The sequence below is a fragment of the Anopheles moucheti genome, chromosome X, assembly GCF_943734755.1.
Source record: "Anopheles moucheti chromosome X, idAnoMoucSN_F20_07, whole genome shotgun sequence".
Classification (NCBI taxonomy): Eukaryota; Metazoa; Arthropoda; class Insecta; order Diptera; family Culicidae; genus Anopheles; species Anopheles moucheti.
The window spans coordinates 13,567,520-13,588,238 of NC_069142.1; the positions used below are offsets into that span (position 1 = coordinate 13,567,520).

At 45.4% G+C, this 20,719-nt stretch overlaps 1 protein-coding gene across 2 annotated transcripts in view; it reads right to left on the reverse strand.

Annotated features, from left to right (window-relative positions):
* Positions 1-20,719, reverse strand: part of LOC128306851 (glutamate receptor ionotropic, kainate 2) — a 110,643-nt gene that overhangs the window by 20,316 nt on the left and 69,608 nt on the right. For both annotated transcript variants that reach the window (XM_053044477.1, XM_053044478.1), the window contains exons 4-12: positions 19,154-19,243; positions 15,559-15,716; positions 7,915-8,056; positions 7,650-7,808; positions 7,424-7,444; positions 4,836-4,988; positions 4,368-4,756; positions 4,045-4,305; positions 1,656-1,793 (exon numbers count right to left, since the gene is read on the reverse strand). In XM_053044477.1, coding sequence (XP_052900437.1) covers positions 1,656-1,793; positions 4,045-4,305; positions 4,368-4,756; positions 4,836-4,988; positions 7,424-7,444; positions 7,650-7,808; positions 7,915-8,056; positions 15,559-15,716; positions 19,154-19,243 — 1,511 coding nt within the window. The remainder of the gene's footprint in view (positions 1-1,655; positions 1,794-4,044; positions 4,306-4,367; positions 4,757-4,835; positions 4,989-7,423; positions 7,445-7,649; positions 7,809-7,914; positions 8,057-15,558; positions 15,717-19,153; positions 19,244-20,719) is intronic.

The following is a 20,719-nucleotide window of genomic DNA, read 5'->3' on the forward strand; positions in this document are numbered from 1 at the left end:
ATGTCGTGGATGGATTCGACAATAGTTAAAAGCTGTTTGTTAAATAATATTAAACAGTTGTAGCTCAAAATTTCAGGATTATTTGAAATTCTTTTCAATATGCTGATGAATAACGGTCATACAGCCCTTTATAGTGCATGTAATCGTGTGGAACTCTCTTGAATATACAAATCCATGGCCATAAATAGTTCCAAAGAGATTCTGACAGTTCCAGACGTCAGAATCGTCTCAGATCGTCTCGAAAGCTCCTACCTCCTGAAACTGGTCCTGAAATATTCGGTGCCGATCAAAATCAACTCCGCTTTTAACACCTTAACCCTATTCGACATGCTGAATTATTTTTATAATTCTGAATTTTAGAATTTTTTTATGCAGTGGGATAATCCTGGAGGTTGAGTAATGTGAGTATTTTGTCTCCCCTTTAAATCTACAGCTTGTATAATAGAATATTTAGTATACTAAGCACCTAAGCTAGTTCGGCACCTTTTGGCAATGCAAATTTTTAAAATAAGTCAATATAATGTGACAAAATTCGCACCATGTCAATCTTCTTTATATTAAACAAAAATAAATTGCACTCCAATAGCTGATCGTTTGCCGACCCCTGGTTCTTGCATGCCGTCGAGGCGAATCAGCACAACTCGGTGCTTGACGGTGTGCTTCGACATGTTTTTTTTTCCTGTTTTCCTTTTAGCGCGCACAGCAGCAAATCAGATAGGGATGGGAACAGCGGACAAAACCACACCGATACGTAGCGAAACACGGCTCGCAAATCCATCGATGAAACCCGATAAGCCCGCAAAACCGACCGGGGCCGGTTGCCGCAGAAAACGCTCATCGAACACGATACCTCATCGCTGTGGTGGAGAGAGAGAGAAAAAAGAAACAACTGGCTGGAAGGGGAAAATGTTGAGCTCAAGCGCTAGCATGCCAGAAGGGACTGTACGCTGGAAAAAAAAAACATAAGCATGGAGCACACGGAGAAGACATCCTTCCCTGCTTTAGCGATACGCGCGTAGATGAGGTGACTGGTGTTTGATCGGTTTTGCTAAGCCCGGTTCAAGCCCGGCAATAGTCGATTAGCGGTCTAAGCGAAGCCCATTTGCGAGCACCGGTTTATCGATCGGCACCGGCTGCGGAATCAAATCGGAGACGAATCGGGCCGGGATTTCAATCGAACTCGAGATGAGATTAGCAGGCAGAGAAGATGATGCAAAAATTATACCCACTCGGGTATAAAATGTGATAAAGCGAGGCCACACTGTCGTGTCGGGTGGAGTAGCAAACCTTTGTTAATATATTTTATATAATTTTAGCTCTATGAATGTTTGCCTCTCATAGGAATATTTTCTAATTTTATTCTGCTTTTATTAAATAAGAAGGTTTCACGTTTGCTAACCAAAATACAAAACATTCACAAGGCGCAAAACAAAAATCATCAAACTAATTTAATCTATCTGCTAGTGAACTAAGTAAAAAACACATTCTAAAATGGGAGTCAAAACTGTGAAAAGTTGGGAAAGAAAAAAAGCAAACGCCATCGTCGCCCGCACTATATCCTTCACCAAATGTCCGCCATCTTTATTGAATTTGTAAACCGCGTGTTGCCAAAAACAGAATGGAAACAAAAAACAAAAGCCATCATCCCTGCTTACTTGGGCAGAAAATCGCACCCCTGCTGCATCAGCGAACCGATCGCGAACCACATACAGTTCATCAGCGTGAATTGGGTTTGCAGCTTTTCCGGGTGCGGATCGCACGGATTCGGCGTCGGCCACTCGTACGGTGTGAAGCTGAAGCGGGTAGTCAACCGGGAGGCAATGGGCAAGGTTTATTACGAAAATTTTTATACACACATTCGCGCTGGGGCTCAAAATTAATGCAAACAAAACGCACACGTTGATGGGAAATTAAACGTAGGAAGAAGAGAAAAAAAAACACTACCAAAGAAGAAAAACGCTATGGAACGGAAGAAAAGCTAAATCAACGAGCAAAATGAAACGTTTTTCGCTCGCTTGTTACGTTCGTTTTCTTGCTAAATGACACGCAGCACGGAAAAATCTGCTCCGGAACGCACTGGATGGAGTGAAACCATAAAACAAAACTAAACAAAAAAACATTTAAAAAAACAACATGTCCAACACGTCCTCCAAACGGCCGGAAATGAGAATTTATTACCCGGGGTAGCGAGCCGTGCGGGAAGCGATTTTGAATATTGATTGGAAAATTAACGATGATGCACGAGCATGTCGTATTTATTTTTCGCAAAACCCGCCGTTGAGTTTTTTTCCCACGCCCGGCACTGCAGCATTTGATTGACTCACGGCGCGGTAGCGAAAATTAGACACTCCATCGCGAAAGCTGCGCGGGGTGTTGGTGTTGACTTTTTTTTTCGGTGATTTTTACGATAATTAACTTCCACACTCAACCGGCTGGAGTACAAATTGAATTTGCGGTTCGTTTGTTTGTGTGCGGGTGTTTGGTTTTTCGCTTTGTTGCAGCAGCTGTAGAGTATGCCGTCCCGCGTGGTTGGTGCAGATAATCCCGACTATGTGTCCAGTGTTTTATGTTTACGGTTTGTTTTTCCTTCTCCTATGCGATGGTCGAATAATGCTGATATTATCACGATTGTGTTAATCTCCGGTGTGAATGGAACGGAAGTACGTTTTGTTCGCCAATGTTGTTTTAATCCCCACATTGGGACGCTGGCGAACAAATGCGGGATGTTTATCGTACGCGTGGTTGAAGCGCGATTAGTGTTTTGTAAGCAGCCAGCGAATGTCGGGTGGCTTAAGAATGATTTTGTTGCGAATGACTAGCGAGAAAAGTGCTGGAATGCGTTTTGATTAGGAGTTTTAGGCAAAGTTATCCTCTCTTTTTTAGTGATTTAAGTGATTTGAACAGTAGCTGGTGCCGTGACCAGGATTTAAACTAAATAGAACGTTCAGTAAACCCGCTCATAAAGGAATACGTTTCGTTTAGTTAGTGTTTTGTATAACTAGCATATCAAAATGCTACAAAATATACAATTTTTCAACAAGCAACATCTCGCATAACGAGCATTTAAACACGTTATAAGAGAGTTGACTATATATAGAAGAAAATTTGTCGAAAAGTATAAAATTGCCGCTTAGTATAGTGATTCTTTCAAGAGAAGAATGTTTTCACTGACCAATTTAGGGCCTTTTAGGGAATAAAACTGTTGGTGCCGTGACCAGGATAATTTTCAAAATTATCCAGAAAACTTAATAATCAAGCACGAGTAACCCTGCCCAGTGGTACAAAACGGAAACCCGGTGGTAGCTCGGGTGCAAATCAGGCACCAAAAAAAAACTGGCCACGGCATCGTGACAATGTTAGCCAGAATAATGGAACCCAAAAGCAGTGCCGAAGAACCAGTGTCGGGAGCAGCTGGAACTGGGCAACTAGCGAAACCACCTAACACACTAGAGCATCCAAACGATGGCCACTCATAAATGGTGGATAATTTTCAATTAGATTGCACTCGTAAAAATAAATTACGCTTTACCGGGGACGGTCGGTGTTCTTGGTGCAGGGATCCGTGCTGCACTGCTCTAGCGTCGTTCATCCATCTGGGCAAGATTCTTCCCGCCGATGCAGGCATTCCAGCAGCATCCGGCAGCAGTTTTTAGCACTGCCCTTTTGTTCACTTTCCTTCGTTCGTTTTTTTTTTGGCTCTGTCTTTTCAACCATTTTTTCTCCCCGCTTCAGTTTGGTGTCATTTCCGGTTGAGCTGTCGCTGACGATGTCTAATGAGGTGCAATCTTTTGCTCGCGAGCACTGCTGGTTGCGCTGGGGTGTTAAACAGAAATCCACTTCCTGCTGTTGGAATGTTTCCCACCGAGTGTTGGCACGATTTAATTTTTTTTTATCGTTTCTTGCTTGCATCGCTATACGGTGATACCTTTATGTGTCTTTCGAGTTTGGAAGACAAAAACTAAACACTCACACACACACACACACACACACACAAACAACAGGGAAAATATGGAACGTAAAATGGAGAAAAAAACGAATGCTCACCGTGCCAGGATGAAGAGGAGCACCGAAACACCGAGGTAAGCTGTCGCCATGTAGATCCAGACGTCGAGCGAGAGCGGTGATAGGAAGGAAAACAGATTCGGTGGCTGTTTGACCGGTTTCCGGTACAGCACCGAGATGCCGAGGTTCATGAATGGCATCGTGAAGTCGACCACCTGCTCACGGTCGAAGGTGATGGTGAGGTCGGCGATGGCTAAATCGGCCCGTTGCTCCAGCAGCTCCTTGATCATGCCGTCCCATTCGCTGGTGAGTGACGTAAGAGGGTGTTAGCGGTGTGGTGGCGTTGCAAGAATTCGTCAACCTACCCCGTCTCCTTGTTGTGGCTTCCGTACCGACCGTCCGGCGCCAACCGTATCGTGTAGTTGAAGCCCAGTATCTTGGAGATCTCATGGATCAGGTCGATCGCGTAACCCTCGAACTGGGAATTCCCGGTCAGCTTCTCCGCCGAATCCTTCCGCATGCAGTACGGTGCACTCAGGATCGTCGTCACGATCAGCGTCTTGTTCTGCAGTATCTCCACGATCTCCTTCTGCTGTTCGCCATACGTGCGCGTAAAGTTCACGCCGGACGTCGAGTTCCAGGTGCCGCTCTTGCGCAAACCCTGCGGCCCCAGCTCGACGATGTCCAGCACGAAGTCACTCCGAAAGCCCTGATGGTCGAACTTGATGACATCGGTTAGGCCGCGCATCTCGACCTGCAACGGTTGTGCGTGAGCAAAAGTGGAAAAGCTATGGTTGCCCAAAAAAAAAAAAAAAGCGCGCCCGGGTACGTACGATTTTCATATAATTTATTAGGCTGTATCCGTGCGGCCACGTATCCTGGGTGTCGCATGACAGCGGATGAATGTCAATCTGTTGGCTGGTGTCCAGATCGTGCAGTGCCTTCGCAAACAGATGCACCGCATCATACATCAGTGCCGTTTCCGCCTACGCTCGATAAGCATTCATGAGCATGTGAGGAAGAGAGAGAATAATAGAGAGAGAGAGGGAGATATGGAGAGAAAGAGAACAGCAGAATCATCAAGAATGAAAGGGTAAAGTGTAGGCGGCGAGTGAGTAATTACGTGCGCGGTTGAAGGGGGAGGGGGTGTTTGTAGGGTTGGAAAATCAGGCCCAACCAGGCTATCGTCCATTCGACGCGTCGTGGAAAGTCAACACACCCACACACGGAGAGGACGATTGTCCTGAAGCGGGGGATTTAAATTAACATTCATACGGGCGCACCATCGTATCGGTGAAGCCCATCAGACCGAAAACCGTTCGGCAATGGTGTTTCGCTTTCCCTACCTCAAATCACCCCCCCCCCCCCCCCCCTCCAGCGACCCAAACCCCCTCCACCCGAGCGAAGGTTAAATGTAAACGAAGCAATTATTGGCATTTCATTAGCCACTCAAAGCGAGGCGGTACGCGAAACGCTGCCATCGCACGCTAAAAGTTGATGTGCGGCCATGCTGCTGACGAGCGCGATGAGAGGCGATGAAGCGTCAACACGTGTGGACGTGGTTGAGTGCCTCGAAACAGTAGACGTCGAGCGTCGCATTGGGACGTGTACCGTTTAGGACCCGGGCGGATGATTTTAATGGATTCGGGCAGCGAAGGTGTTCCACGTTCCACATGCGAGCCTGCATAATGATGGATGAGCGTGCGCTTGTATGTGCAACTGTACGCGGTTGTTATGTGGTCAAATATTCGCCGCAATAATTTACTCACGCCACTGACATGGTTAGCGTTCGATTGTAATGCTTTCCCCGTGGCGGTTTTCAGACGAGTCTTACGCCGTTGAATGTCGCAAAGTTGCTGGAAAGGCAGGGCTCAAATGCCTCACTGTGTCGTGGTAATAGGTCCAAAAAGTAATGGACGTGAAGCGGTGGCTTCATTTTACCTGACAAATGTGTAATTTTCGACTGTCAGTATCTCCCATGGTTGGCTTTTCAGTTTTCCCAAATGTGATAAAGATAACGACAATACTTGACGCTTGCATTGAGATGGAACTATGAGTTGCGCAAAGAGACATCGAATATCCACTTGGAATTGACATAAATTGGTCCCTGATAATTGGTACAAAATCCCATCCGAACGCAGGATCATCGATCCAGCTACAAGTAAATTGTAAGTTAAAGAAGGCCAGACATAGCAAGCCTCCGTCCATAAAGTTTCAATTTTCCATTTTTTTCCTTAAGAAAATCGACACCCTGTGTACACTCTGAAGTTGTGTTGCGTAACCCTGTAGTCGGGCCGATAAACTACTTTAAACAAAATGAAGAAGGGATATTACACAAAAAGCTTCAATATATTTTTTTGTAAAGCTTTCCTGTTTACCTGTACTTGACAGCTGTCATAAGACCGCTGTAAACAAAAGTGAAACACGCAGTAAGTGCTGCGCCGAACAAAACCTCAGCAAAAAAGAGAGTTTCACCAAGGTTTAATCTTGTGTTTTTTACGCATCTCCTTGCTTGGTGTTGGTCCCAGTGGTGGAAGCTTTCAACCATTCCAGACGTCAAGCTGATTCATTGATATTTACATTAAATTTCGCCGACTGGTAAATTTCCTTGAGAAAACCCCACCCGCCGGGTGCTTGTGATTGACAGATTTCAATGTACCGTGGTTGGCTGGGTAAAAAAAAAAAGATGGTCGCTAAATATAACAAAACCAAGCCCTTCGGTTCTTCCTTTGCTCGTTGGAGGCAGCTCCCTTCTTTAGTGAGCCGAAATGAGTTCCGGTTGTGAATTCCATCGGTGCCGTGAGGTTGAAAGCCGAAAAGAACGGTGCAAAAAAAAAAAGAAAGAAGGATGTCACCGTCGGTCAAGCGTCAGGACAGCCGGAAAGAATATTAACCGGAAATGACGACGACGACAACCGTCGAGTGACGTCTACTACCTTCAACGCCACCACCCTGACACTGACATCCATGGGCCTGTGTCAGAGATTGAAGAATGAGGCGTGGAGAAGAAGGTGACGGTGGAGGGAGTTTATTTTTCTGCTCTACTACTTCTTGCTGCTGTCTTTTTTTTCCCAGAGGTCGTCGCTCGCTGTATGAATTTTTATTGCTTCCCTGTGTTCTTCCTTTTTCCAACGATCCTCGTATACATCTTCGCCTACCAGCCCACCAGCAAAAACAAAAAAAAACGGACACCAAATGATGCCAAGTTTGGAGAAGGGCAAATTGAAATAATGTCACCCGGCTGACGGCTGAAAGTTGGACGCATAACGTTGCGCTGTGGGCGGATGGATGCGGTTGTCTGGTTGGGCAGATTTTTCGACCCTTGTAGGAATAATTCAACCATGACCAGGAGAGCGGACGTCGTCCGGTGTCTGACTGGACGTCCTGAGATGGGTGGCAGACCCTTTCGGGCGTTACTCACCTTGATCACGGTCACGTTTTCCTGTTTTTCGGTGAACGGCATCGACGACGACGACGACGATGATGATGATGATGCCAAATCAACCCACCCCGGGCACAGGTGAAATCGGTTTTGAAGCGAGTTTTTGAAGCCGCATAACCCCATCCGGATGAAGAGGCAGCGCGTGTCGGGAAAGGTCAGTGATTTATGAAGTGAAATCAGGGGCAGAGTCACCGGGAACACTTACCGCCGTTTTGAAGTCAACCTTTTTGCCGAGCCGAGCCTCACCGATGGTCCAGTTGTGGATGGCTTGCGCAACCTCCGGATTTTCCGGATCCACCAGTCGGAACGCGGTGATGTTAGTGCCGCCGTACTTGAACTCGTCCAGATTGATGGTGTGCAGATCCTGCACCGCAAGGCATCCGATGCGTGCGTGTGAATATGTGTGGGGGGATAACATTAACGTTCTCTTCTACGGAAAGCATCAGAAAAACAAAAAATGCAAAACCCACCAGCGACGTAATGAGGTAGCTGTGATAGTCGCTCATCATGCCGATCTGCTGCGCCTGCTTCAGCACCTCGTAGATCCGTTCGGTCGAGCAGTCCAGCACGATGTGCGATTCGGCCGAGTTTTTGATCTGCTTCAGCAGCGGTCTGTGGAGGGTTTAGGAAGCAAAAGAACCGATTAGTGAACGAACCACCATTCATGGCCAGGCCATTTGACTCCGACGGCCCCATCGACGTCCGGCGAAAGTTTTGATCGAAATCGAGTTAATGGCCATCGCGGACGGTCTTTGGGGCAGTGGACTCAGTGAGGTTAGCGTCGAGTGTTCCCACTCATCATGCCGTCCAGCCGACCTGTTTTACGTACAGGTGCACTTTGGGAGGGGAAAACTGTAGGTGCCGTTCGTGGTCAGCACTTGTGGCGGTGTGTAAAACATCATGTTCGCACACGACACTCTCGGGCAACGACACAAAGACGCTGAAACCGAATTGCACTTGAGTTGGGAGAATTCTACAACCCCACTGATGTTAGAACGTCCTGTTTCGAGAGTTGTTGAGATGCGAGGAAAAAAAAAGCAAATGCAGGGAATGTGGTTAACCACGCCGGGTACTTGCAAAAGCTCTTAATTAAACAACTAAAACATTGTATTGGGCGAGTGTCTAGTGGCGTCCATGTTTTTCGTTCAGCAATGGATTTTCCCTTCTGTAATTGCATTTTGAAGTAAATTACTTAATTGTATATCCCTTTAAAAAGGGTGTCCCCAAAAGTATAAGCACGATTTAAAAGTTAGATAAAAATAAAATCTTTTCCAGAAACTGAATGTTTATTTGATAAATAGAATTTGTGGAGTGTTCTGTATTATTTCCAAAAACAAAAAGTAATAAAAAAAAATTAATTGTATGCCAATGAACGCACTTTTGATCGGAAGCCTCCCATTAGGATCGGCACAGACTTGTCCCGAACGATTTTCGACACTTTCTTCCAGTCTTTTTGCAAACTATCGATGTCCTCCGCAGCTTTAAAATGTTTTTAAAAAGCTTCATCTTCTTCTTCCGCTTACGAGCCCGATATTTAACGAATGAGGCCTGTTTTGTACTCCGTTTCGGTTTCTTTTGTTTCTTATACGTTTTTGAAATTCAATCTTGCCTTGGTACGATGGATGTTACTTTTTGATGTACCCAGTTTTTGAGTCACATCGCGAATGAAACTTTCTTTGCTTGAACGCTTTTGTGATGTCCCGGTCCAACTGTTCATCGACAGGACCAGGATTTCGGCCACTTTTCGGCGTATTCTCGAAGCTGAACTCCTCCCGATACTCACACCTTTAATTTAATCGATTTAGCGGAATGTTAGGTGTCGAGCACCATTTGTGCAGAATGCTTTTGCGCTTTTCGACGGAAATGCCTCGCATTTCAACAGACGCTGTTGAAAAGAATAGTTTTAATGCACTAGCTGGTAGCTCTGAATGTAAACAATCAAGCATATCAAGAATCAGCTGTTTTACGTCATCCGTTTACTAGATACGTCATTTAGAAATCGTGCTTATACTTTCGGGGACACCCTTTAGTTTTATTTTTCACGTACGTCACGAATCGCTGCTAAAATAAAATATTCTGGAAATAAGGGACAACTGTGAGCTCGTTGATATTCTGGCTAGAAATTGGAAATCCCAAGCGTCCACAGCACTATTGCTAGTTCGATTATGCACGAATGGAGCTAATATAATGGTTCCCACAATTTGCTGGAACCTTCTTTCGTGGTAAAATTCGAATGCAGTTCCAGTTCCTCTAACAATGTCATAATAGTAAGCAGCAGCATCATCATCATCATCGTCGCTACTATTCATCGTTTTCCCTGCACCGAAATGAGTTGTTCGCCCGATGCTCGCAGGCAGTATGCGACTACAATGCGCACCGCTTTGCGTTACAACGGATGAAAATCGATCCCACCGATAAAGGAGTGCTCGCCAATGGCAAGTGTGCGGACGCACGAATTGGACGCAAATTAGACAAAGCCCCGAATATTGCAGATCCACCCGGCCGATTGTCTCTGTGTGTGTGTCAATTACCACGAAGCGAACTTGCCATTTTGGAGTTGATTTTGTGGAATCGAACATAAACCGATTCCAAATTTTCCCCCAAATTTTGCCTGTTAGGATTCGCTCGTGTTCGCGATGAAATTATTACCCAAAAGCATTGGTTCTTTAATTATCTTTCTCTGTCGGGCTGGCCCGAGTTGCCTAACACGGCTTTTGGAGCATGTTTTGTCGTAACGAATGCCCGGTATCGGGTGCAAAAATTTTCCGAAAACTTTTCTGACAATGCTTTTGGTACGATGGTGCAGCGTTTCCGAGGTGGGGGTGGTGCGGGAAACCATCGATATCGAGAAGGTTTTATTAGATTATGTATCGTTACGTTGTAGCTGGCTGCTGGGAAAGTGTGCTCATGGCGAATGGTCGTGATGTAAGCGGGTTTATTTCGGTACAGTCGTTACTAGGTTACATTTCATGAGAAAAGTGAAATAAAAGGACAATGAAATGAGTGAAAATCGAAAAAAAGAAAAAAAAACATCGCACGAATATTGTTCAAATAAAAATGACAACACCAAGCCACTCTGGTGAATAATATTGACGGGTTTTTAGTTACTGTTTGGAATAAAGTTTTTTTTTATTGTTTGAGTGACACTCACATTCACACACACACATTTAAATGTCTTTTTTTTGTTTTTTTTTGTTTTTTGCAAACAGTAGCGATAGTGCACGTGTGTTTCGAGGACAGGAAAAATGGCAAACCACAGCATGACCCACAGCAAGTACTGGGCGCCTCCATCCCGTGGGAGATGCACGAAAAGGGGATGAGATAACAGCAACAACAACAGCAACAAAAAACAGGCAATAAAATGGACCCCATCCGTGGTGATCCGTGCGGTGGTGCCACTGGTGAAACTTTCGCGGCAAGAGCTGCAATGCGTAAAATACATACATATGTTGGTTTTGTCCCCGGCTAGGGAAAACATTGTGTGGAACATTTTAGCGCATTGGTGGTACTATTATACAACCGTTCGGGGTATCCGGTTACTGAACCACCAAGGTGTGGTGGAAGGGAGGTGGGTGAAAAGTAGGTACAAAAATAGATGCACCCTTCTACACCTCCCACAACCCTTCCCCTTTGCCGGTCAATGTACCCTTTTTTTTAAAAAAAAAAAGCACGACTGCACGAAACAGGGTGTAATAAAAAAAAAAGCAAAAAATGACAACAGCAGCAAAACAACAACAAACGCAAACAAAACCATCATCAACGAAAGGACTGCGAACAAAAAAAAACAGCTTCCGCGAAAACAGCATGACGATCGGCCTGCTGGACATTCATTATCCGTTTTGGTGTTGCTTCCCGCCATTTTGTGTTGCCATGTTTTTTTTTTTTTGGTTCATGATCCCCCTTTTCGCAGTGCATTGGTGTGGAGATTTTCATGTTTTGTCCTTTCTGGTCCACCCCCACATTACGCTTGCCACCGCCCCCCCCCCCCCCCCTTTCCCCCTTTTCTCAGGCATTTTCCTGCTTTACGGTTCGCGGGTTTCGCAAAAAAAAGGTACGGGGAAAGCTGGGAACGGTGGGGGTGGTGGGAGGGGTGGTGGAAAAAGGTACACGCAGGGATCGTGTGGTTTGTTTGATGTAGTAAATTTTCCCCATTTGCACGCGGTTTCCGCGCAAACTCCCCTTGCACAAGCGGAATGCAAACTCACCATTATGACTAATTGAGGAGGGCAGCGAACGGACCAAAAAAAACAGAAAAACAAAATGGAAAACACAACTAAAAACCAAAGAGGAAAATGAGTGTTTGTGAGTGTGTGAGATGGTGGGCATGTTTCATCGCATGTGAGTGTTATGGTGTCTGTGTGTGTGTGTGTGTGTGCATGTGTTAAAAACAAAATTTTGACCCGCATTTCTGGGGGTTTTATCCAACGAGCGTGGAATACTTGCACGCAGGGAGCGGGAAAACATTACCCACCCGCCCGGGGATGGTTTGGTGAAGCGAGGTGGTGTAAGAATTATGACCTTTTTCACGGCCCGATACGCGCGCGATCCCACGTGTATCGGTTTGGGAGTTTACCGTGTTGCGATCATCCCCGCATACACGTTGTACGCCGTACCCGCACGTGTAATTTTCATGCAACCCCCCCAAACTATACACCGGGCGGTGTTGGAGGGTAAGGGAAAAGTTTGCCCTTTTTGTGTGTGTTTGTGTGTGAGTGTGAGTGTTTGGGTGGTTTGCACAGATGTAACAGAACCCGCCGCAAACTTTTCAGCATGTTCATCAGCGTTTGACTCCATCATTTGCACAGCACGTGTGCACCATATTAGGGGTTCAACCCCCACCCCCTCACGACCCAATGACCGGTGTTGGGTCGGACGTCCGAAGGCGGTGACACGCACACTGGAAACGAACGCAGCAATTGAAACAAATTTCAATTTGAAAATTCATATAAATTTTACTTCCAACCCCCCAACTTCTGGGTGAAAATGGGTTTGGGGGGGGGTGTTAGATAATGAAGTACGATGCGCACACTCATCCACACCCCCCTCCCACCCTCTCTCCCCTTTTCCGCAGCGGGGTATGGGTGCCGGAGGCGAAAAGTTGGGAATGGGCTCTAGCGTTCTCATCAGAAATTCATCAAACACCGGCGATGGGTGCATGTTGCGTCCGGGGCGGTGAAAGTTGATTTGTTGAAATACGACAATAATGCCTCCATTCCGTGCGACAAGGTTACACAGTGCGGCACAATGTCGAAACAAATTAATTTGCGGTGCGATAGTGTTTATTCTGTACATCATCTGATGAAATTAGATGGAAACTGCGCGCGCAAACTGTAGCGATAAATTTTTGATTTTCCAATATTGGTAATATTGGCCATAAAGGTATTGGATGTGGAGCAACATCTCTTTCGGGTATATTCAACATATTTCTGGTTGGAGTATTTTTAGTAAACTGCGATTTAGCTCTTGATGAAGTACTCCTGTTCCATAACCTCACATACTTGCTCCAAGGGACACTCCTCCGAAATTATGATGTTTATCGATGTCAAAAAACAACTAAAAACGATGAAGAAACTGAGGATCATCCCAAGGATTCTGCGATAACATAGCAAAATACAAACATTTATAGGCTGCAGTCGCGTTTTCAATCTAAACCCTCTTTATTTAGGCGTTTCGTTAAATCTCGTAAATCCTCGAATGCACTACCCAATGAGATGTCATTTAACTCACACTCACAAATAGGTGTGTGTGAATTGTTTGCCGATTACTCTTCAGGTGTGTGCGTTGACCCTGTTGGAGATCCCAGTCGATTAAATAGTGCTCTGGCATGTACACCTTACTAGTTGTTATCGATTTGCCTAAAATTGATATTAATATTGAGACGTGATCTTCTTGCTGTGGAACCGCGTCACTCTCTTTATTGTCATAAAATCCGTTTCTAGCCTGTTTCAGATGGTTTAATCGCTTTTACGACCATTTTGATTTTAATTCTTCTTAAGGCTCCTTTTGTCCTTTCCTTTGCCCCTTGTCTCTTAATGTTAACTTTTGTTGTCTGTTTTACTATTTATCATCTCCAGCTTTAAGCTTTAAATAGTTTTTTTTATATTATTATTATTAAGCTAGTATTTTAAGATTCATTGTGTTGTCTAATTGACAGATCAATTGATAAAATAAAATAAAATAACATAAAATAAAATAAGGCGTATCTTTGCGTAGAGCTGTAGATAACTCAACACCAATAAAAAAGCAATAAAATTATCCTAAAGTTTTCTAAATTAGATACAAAAATTTATCAAAAACTATTTAAAAAGTTATCAGAGTTTTTAGATATCTTTAGACAACATATTTGGAAGATTTATTGAGATCTAGATTAGAATACACTTCAAGAATACCTTCAGTCATCGTCGATATAAATGGAATCGGGTATTTTTATGCAGAGTTTCTTTTAAAAAATTCCTAAAATAAAGATTGTTAAAGCTTCATACTGATACTACTTCACTTGTCACTGCTCAGGGGAACTCCAACGGACGACTACATCAATATCGCCTTGCGAGGTCATTCCATGTGTGTGATCACATACCCCATCCCGCACGTCGTTTGGAGTCTGTTTGCTGTACGAGCGAGCCTAAAATCCCCATGTCCACAAAAACCCAAACCTGGCGCCGCGTTGCAAAATGGGTAAAGGGAACATTTTAATGAGATACCGCAGCAGGCAGCGAAGGATGAAAATGGCCACCGGGAAAAACGATACCCACACCTGCCGCACCTGTCATGCGGATGCGAGTCGAAAGCGGGGCCGTACAGTACGGGTGGAGGGTCGGTCCACTATTTGGGTGGATGATAAATGTGCGATACCACCGCTCGATGACACTGTCTGTCTGGTTGATATTAAATTTGCTGTGTGCTGCGGTTGCTGTTGATTTGCCGCGCGGCCCCGAGGAAAATGAGGTACTGAAGTTACAGAACCCATCGTGGGATCACCGTCCCTTCGTTTTTCCAACCCTGGGCAGTTGACAAATGGGCTGACTTGTGTTCGAAGTCAATTTAACGTGCCGGTTCAACGGGTTGCTGCAGCACCTGTGCCAGGGTCGGGTCACAGCAGCAGTTGCGACACTAACGGGGAGGGCTGGAAGGACCCTCGACAAAAACCTACCAGGCACAAAGAAATTAATTTCCCTTACGCGGTCGGCATGGGGATGGATTGCAAAGTGCATCCGGCACCAAATAGACAGACAGCGGGAACTGCATCGTGGATTTGTTTTTTTTTATTTGGAAGGCTTTTCATATATCAACAGGATCATCCAAACGCATTCTCAGTTAAGGCACGTTTCCACCCCTCTACTACCCCTTTCCCCCCCCCCCCCCCTTCTTTCACCCCTGTCAGCAGGTGGCGCCAGATGGCGTGACGTTGCCGACAATAAACGTGCTTAATTGCACGGTCTTTGCGCGGAAGGTGTCGATCACACACAGCGGGAATAGTTAAAATTGCTCTCGACGAGCAGAAGCAGGAATGATGCAACAGAAGTCAACACACAGTGCTCTACCGCCTGCTGGCATACATGACGGATAGCATCTACCACGCCGGAATGATGCACACGCTTACCGTTTCCAAGTATCGGTTATAGGAACACTGCTAAGGGTTGTTTTCCCACCGTGTCACCGGTGTGTGTGTGTGTGTGTGTGTGTGCGGGGTGTGGGAAAAACTTTCGCCAAAGATTTCCCTTTTCCGAGACCATTTTCCGCGCCGTTATCCGTTCGACTTGCCGGAAATATGTCTTCACTTTCAAACCACCACCAGCGCCACACGGTGGAAAAGTTTTGTACTCACTTCTACCAGAGCAGGAACGGGTAAAACCATTCCCAAGCGTCTTGCAGAAACTCCCTTTGCCTGATGTGATGAGCAAGCGGTGCGGCGGGAGGGTATTAAATAATTTATAAATTAAATTTACTCGAGTGGCATTAAGTTAATGTGTAGTTTGTCGGGCAAACGCTATGCGTGTGTTGTAAAAACCAGCCAACCAGCATGGGCAAAGTTTCGCCGGAAGTTGAGGGTTTGGTTTGGAGAGGGGGGGAGGGAGAGAGTGTTTCTAGTTGGGTTAGTTTCAATGGCCACGTACCGGTAATCGCCGGAGTCGCTTAGCTGCCGCACCGTGATGGGATAGTCGGAGAGTCCGTGCGCCTTCAGCAGTTCCTGCATGCGCACCAAGCCTTCGTTCGTTTCGTAGATGATGGTGAACGACTTCCAGCCCCAGGCTGCCACCAGATCAACGTATGCCTGGAAGAAGGAGAGGGGAAAATAAATCAGAAGTGTTGGCAAGACGACCAGCTCACATAAAGTAACCGGACATTGGCCAGCTGGAGGTATTGCTTTATGATCTTTATGAGTTCGAGCCAAGACATTACCGCTGACAATATGGACAAGGCAGCTCTCTGATAATGGTACCTATCATTACTCGACGCATCGCAAGTACCTCGTTGGGCCACTTGTTTGTATTTTTCCTGGTGCCTTCGCCCCTCCAATCCACCCCTATTATGACGCTTTTGTTTCAACTCCCCAACTGTAAACTATCCATTGAAGCACACTCCGCCCACTTCGGAATCGCACGAGAGCGGGTATACATTGTTCCGAGCGATGAGCTTCTTCGGCCGAGTACACTCCTGCAAGTTGTTAAAAACGCAACAAACTCCACCGGTGCAGCCTTTTTTTCCTGCGTGAGGACAGCCCCGTTTTCTTCGGCGCTGTGATGAGTGTCACTTTACTGCTGCCTGACAGGCGGGTTCATGTTACCCAGTGCCTAGCCGCAGTACCCCGTCCGAATGCCCGACATCATGTCGAACATCGATGCTAAGCGGGATTGGTGTCGCGACTGCAACGGTTGGTTTGCGAATGAACCCCACTTGACGGGAGGTAATTGTTGCTCGCGAGTGGTCCTTGACGTTGCCGCTATTGTATCTTCTTTTGCTGAAGGATTGTTGAGGTTGAGTTCCATTAGTGTGACCGTTTGGGTTCTTGCTCGTGGAGGAACACGGTGAGTTACACGAGAGTGATGTAATTTTCTTTTTCAAATTTATAAAATTTCACATTAATAGAACATCGGTGAACAGTAAACAAGTTTAAAATATAGTTAGCTGGCAGGTCTGCACCAGGTGATATATTGGAATAATATATAACAATTTGTTAAAAGGTTCGACATCCCGACTCCTGAAGATGTGTAAATGGAGATATAGCTTAAGGCTATCTGGATAAAGAATTCGTACTCCTTGGACATAATTAATTTCTTTATTTTTCAAACAAGTTTGACATCCCTGAACGACAGGGAAGTAGCGGTTGATTCCGGCAGATGGCGATAGCGATCACGTTCAGGGGTGTCAAACTGATTTGTCAAAATCATTAAAACGAAGAAGACATTAAGGCGCAAGTTTTCTAAATCATTTCAAACTGAAACAAATCTAACTTCTGTTGCTTTTGTAAGATAAAAGTCATCGCAGAATAATAAAGCCGATTGTTTTCCATTTAAAGAAAATTCCATCACGTTCAGGGGTGTCAAACTGATTTGTCAAAAAACATTCAAACGAAGAAGACATTAAGGCGCAAGTTTTCTAAATCATTTCAAACTGAAACAAATCTAACTTCGGTCGCTTTTGTAAGATAAAAGTCATCGCAGAACAAGGAATCCGATTGCTTTCATTTACAGCAAATTCCAAGATCAATTTTTCAATTCGCTCGCTGAACAATAATTTAACTAGTATTCATATTATTAGAAATAACTCGATTAAGGAATGCCAATAAGATATATTAAATGCGAAACGATTATAAGTTATATGAATGACACTCTCGTTAAGTCGGCGTGACCGGGAGGGTAAGTTATTTTTAATAAACAATGTTCAGAAACATCCCACATTTTAAGCTGTCAGGCGGAAGGGTGAGATAATAGCTGCACAGAATAGAGAATAGGAAGCATCGAAGAATGTAACGGTGGTCAACGCCGCATAAATATTGCTGTAATGTCTTCGATAGCAGGCCGTTAGTGTTTGAGCGCAAATGCAAATGGACGGTAGACGGTTGCGCACGGGCATGAGAGGAGACGGCATGAGTATCCAAGTGACGCATCTGAAGGATAAATATTATCTCACTACGGAACCAGCATTTTCCTAATAAAGAATCACCGTCCTGTGGCCGGTGTACGAGCACGGGCGACAAAGGAACGAACCAAACGGTCCCATCCGGTGGGAACGTCTGGAAACAGCTGGGCATACCGTGCGTCCGACGCTGGTACGGCTGCTGAATGCCTGTGTACACAAATTAAATATACATTTTATGCGACCGGGGCCGACTGCACGTTCCTATTTCCCGATCGGTGGCGCTTCTTCGGGCTTCGGGATCTTGGAGCAATTTTGCCGCCAGCATTCCGTAAAACCGATGGATCCAATTTATCTATCGCTCCGTGCGATCGGGGGCGAATAAATGCAAAACAATGGCCTTTACCCCGGGTATGGTACGACGCTTCGGCATAAATTTGCATTCCTCGCTGCATTGCCCGCTGCCGCCCCGGTACCAACTGCAAGCCTGCCTTCCCGCACGCCATTTTGTGCCGCTTTACAACGGAAGCTAATTCCACGGAGGCAACCCCACTTTCTGTGTGTATGTGTGTAGCGTGCATCGTTCGATGCGTGTCGATTCCGCATTACCGGCACGGGTAACCAGCCCAGCAGCAGCAGCAGCAGCAGCAGCAGCAGCAGCAGTAAATCCTGTAACATGCATTCGGAACGAACGGATCGCTTTTCGGCAGCAGTTTTTCTCGATTTTATCCAAAATGAAGTTTTTAAGCACCGTACCTAAGCCCGCGTTCTCGGATTCGCTAAGCCTGCCCAGTGCACCAGTGCGGAATGCATCCACTGGTTCCGGTATCCGTGTACCGGAAGCCAACCCCGGCAGCCAAACGAATCCTGCCGAAATGCTGGGTCGGGGTTTTTTTTTCTGCGAGGGCTGGAGTGGTACGTAATTGGATTTATTGTTTTCGGCTGGATTTTGTCGGGTTTTCTCGGCCATCGGGGGTTGGGAGTTTGCTACGCTTCCGAAGCATTTCGGGACGAGCAATCCGATTTACTACCGAGGTGGAGTGGCTTTACCAGGGATCGGATCTGAAATCAATCGATGCCGGAAGAACATGTACGCCTTCTTGGGAAATTCTTGCTGTTTGGGGTTATTTTCCTCCCCACGCCTCATTTTTCCCGAGATCGTTTTCCGAGGACTGTCCGTGGCAGGGTGGCGATCCGGGCGGTTGGAATGTGGGCGCATACTTGAGCGAAATAAATTCAACCAACGACAGCAAACCGACCGGACGACCGTGTGGAGCGGACTGTGCGTTTCGATGGGGATTGAAATGCTTTCCGTCTTCCATGCACGGAAGGGGTCAATCGAGTCTATCAATCAAACAGGAACCGGTACGGACGGTTCCTTCAGCTCAGAAAGCAAAGATCGATCACCGGACATGACGGATTGGAATGTGGTCCGGTGCGCTGTGTGGGTATGCTTTCATTGCGTTGGCCGAACTGTGCCTGGCAATCGCGCGAAACGAGGCCAGTTTGTCGAGCTGTCCCTGGTTTGATCTATCGACATTTGAACAGTGCCGCATGTGCTCATGCTGCTCCGTTACCGTAGCGTCGTGTTAAGTGCTTCATTGTAAAGATTTTCGTTCAAATTGAGCTTACCTTTGAGAGTGTGCTCGGATGAGGGTAAAGATTAACTAAGCAGCTTTCCCGCCTCAATCGATAATCCCAGCGTGTCTCCAGGTGGGGAATCTAAGGGAAAAACATACGTAAGAGAAACAAATTATTTTAGAATCATCAGTTAAAGCATTCGTAGCAAGAAACTCATGGAAAATATTATTGGAATTGACTGACTATTTGGCAATAGAAATATGTAAGGCCTTCCTTTGCATTGCAGGACCCTGAGAGAGTGCACAGGGTGATGACTTCACCAAAACGGGGGAATTCAGAAGGTGTGATAAGATCATTCTTCCTCACACGTACCTGATGATGATGTCTAGACTTAGACGAAGTTAAGTTAAAGTACCTGCCTTCCGGAGGCTCGGATCGCAATAGGACCCATCTGAGAAGCAGTACATTAGTACATTAGTTGCGGACGACGATTTCGATGTAGTAGTGGAGTGCTGCTACCTTGGTAATATCTGGCTATAAGATTGGGAAATGACTTAAGCAACTCAATCCTGAAGCGCATGACTATCGCACCAGGCGAAATCAAGAGGCACTTCCTACAGGCTCCATAAACTCTTACGATCCTGAAGACTCCAACTCTTCTGGACTTACCCGGGATATGGTGCTCGTTTCGTAGTTTGAAGACAAAAATGTCTTCCAACTTGTGATGGGTAATTCAGATTCAGATTCATTAATCAGAATGAATCTGAATCTTTTTTCCGAAGATTCATGGATCCTCGAACCTCAGAGATTCATAAATCCTCAGAGATTATCCAGATCTTCAGAGATTCATAAATCCTCTAGATTTTTGAATCCTCAAAATTCATGAACCCTCAGAGATTCATGAATCATCGAAGATTCATGAATCCTCATAGATTTATGAATCTCTTCAAAAACATAGTTTTAGCTTGCTTTGTATGATTTTTGCGTCTAAAATAAGAAGTTTTATACAAATGAAGTTATCAGTATTTATAAGGATTCATGAATCTCTGAGGATTTATAAATCTCAAGGATTCATGAATCCTTAGAGATTAATGATTCATATTAATGACTGTTTTATAAAAGATCCATTAAGCACAACACTACTTCCAACTGGTCCCAATTTTAACATAACAGCCCAATTTTCTTCAGACGAAAGCTTGCGGATAAGAGATCTTCAGCCAACTGCAAGTAATGAACATTGATACCGTGCTAATTCGGGCAGATAATGCGTATTATACGCATTGAATACTTTTTCCGTGGTGCTCATTATGCGTTGAATAATTATTTATCGTTAATTAATACCGGCAAAATCAATTACGCCTGTCAGGCGTAAAAACACATGCCGGTGGATGTTGTTGGAACAGAAGCATTTTCGATGCGGTCGAAGAATTGTGTGGCAAAGCAGTGGAGAAGCAAAGTTGCGTGTTTGTACGGTAAGATGTCTTTTGCGCTGATAAAACCATTCTTCGCGACAGAATTTTGATACAGGATCTACGTAAACCTACGTACAGCTGTGAGTGTCGGCGGCCTTCTGAACCGCACGCGTCGGTTCCACTTAATTCATTGCGCCCATTCACC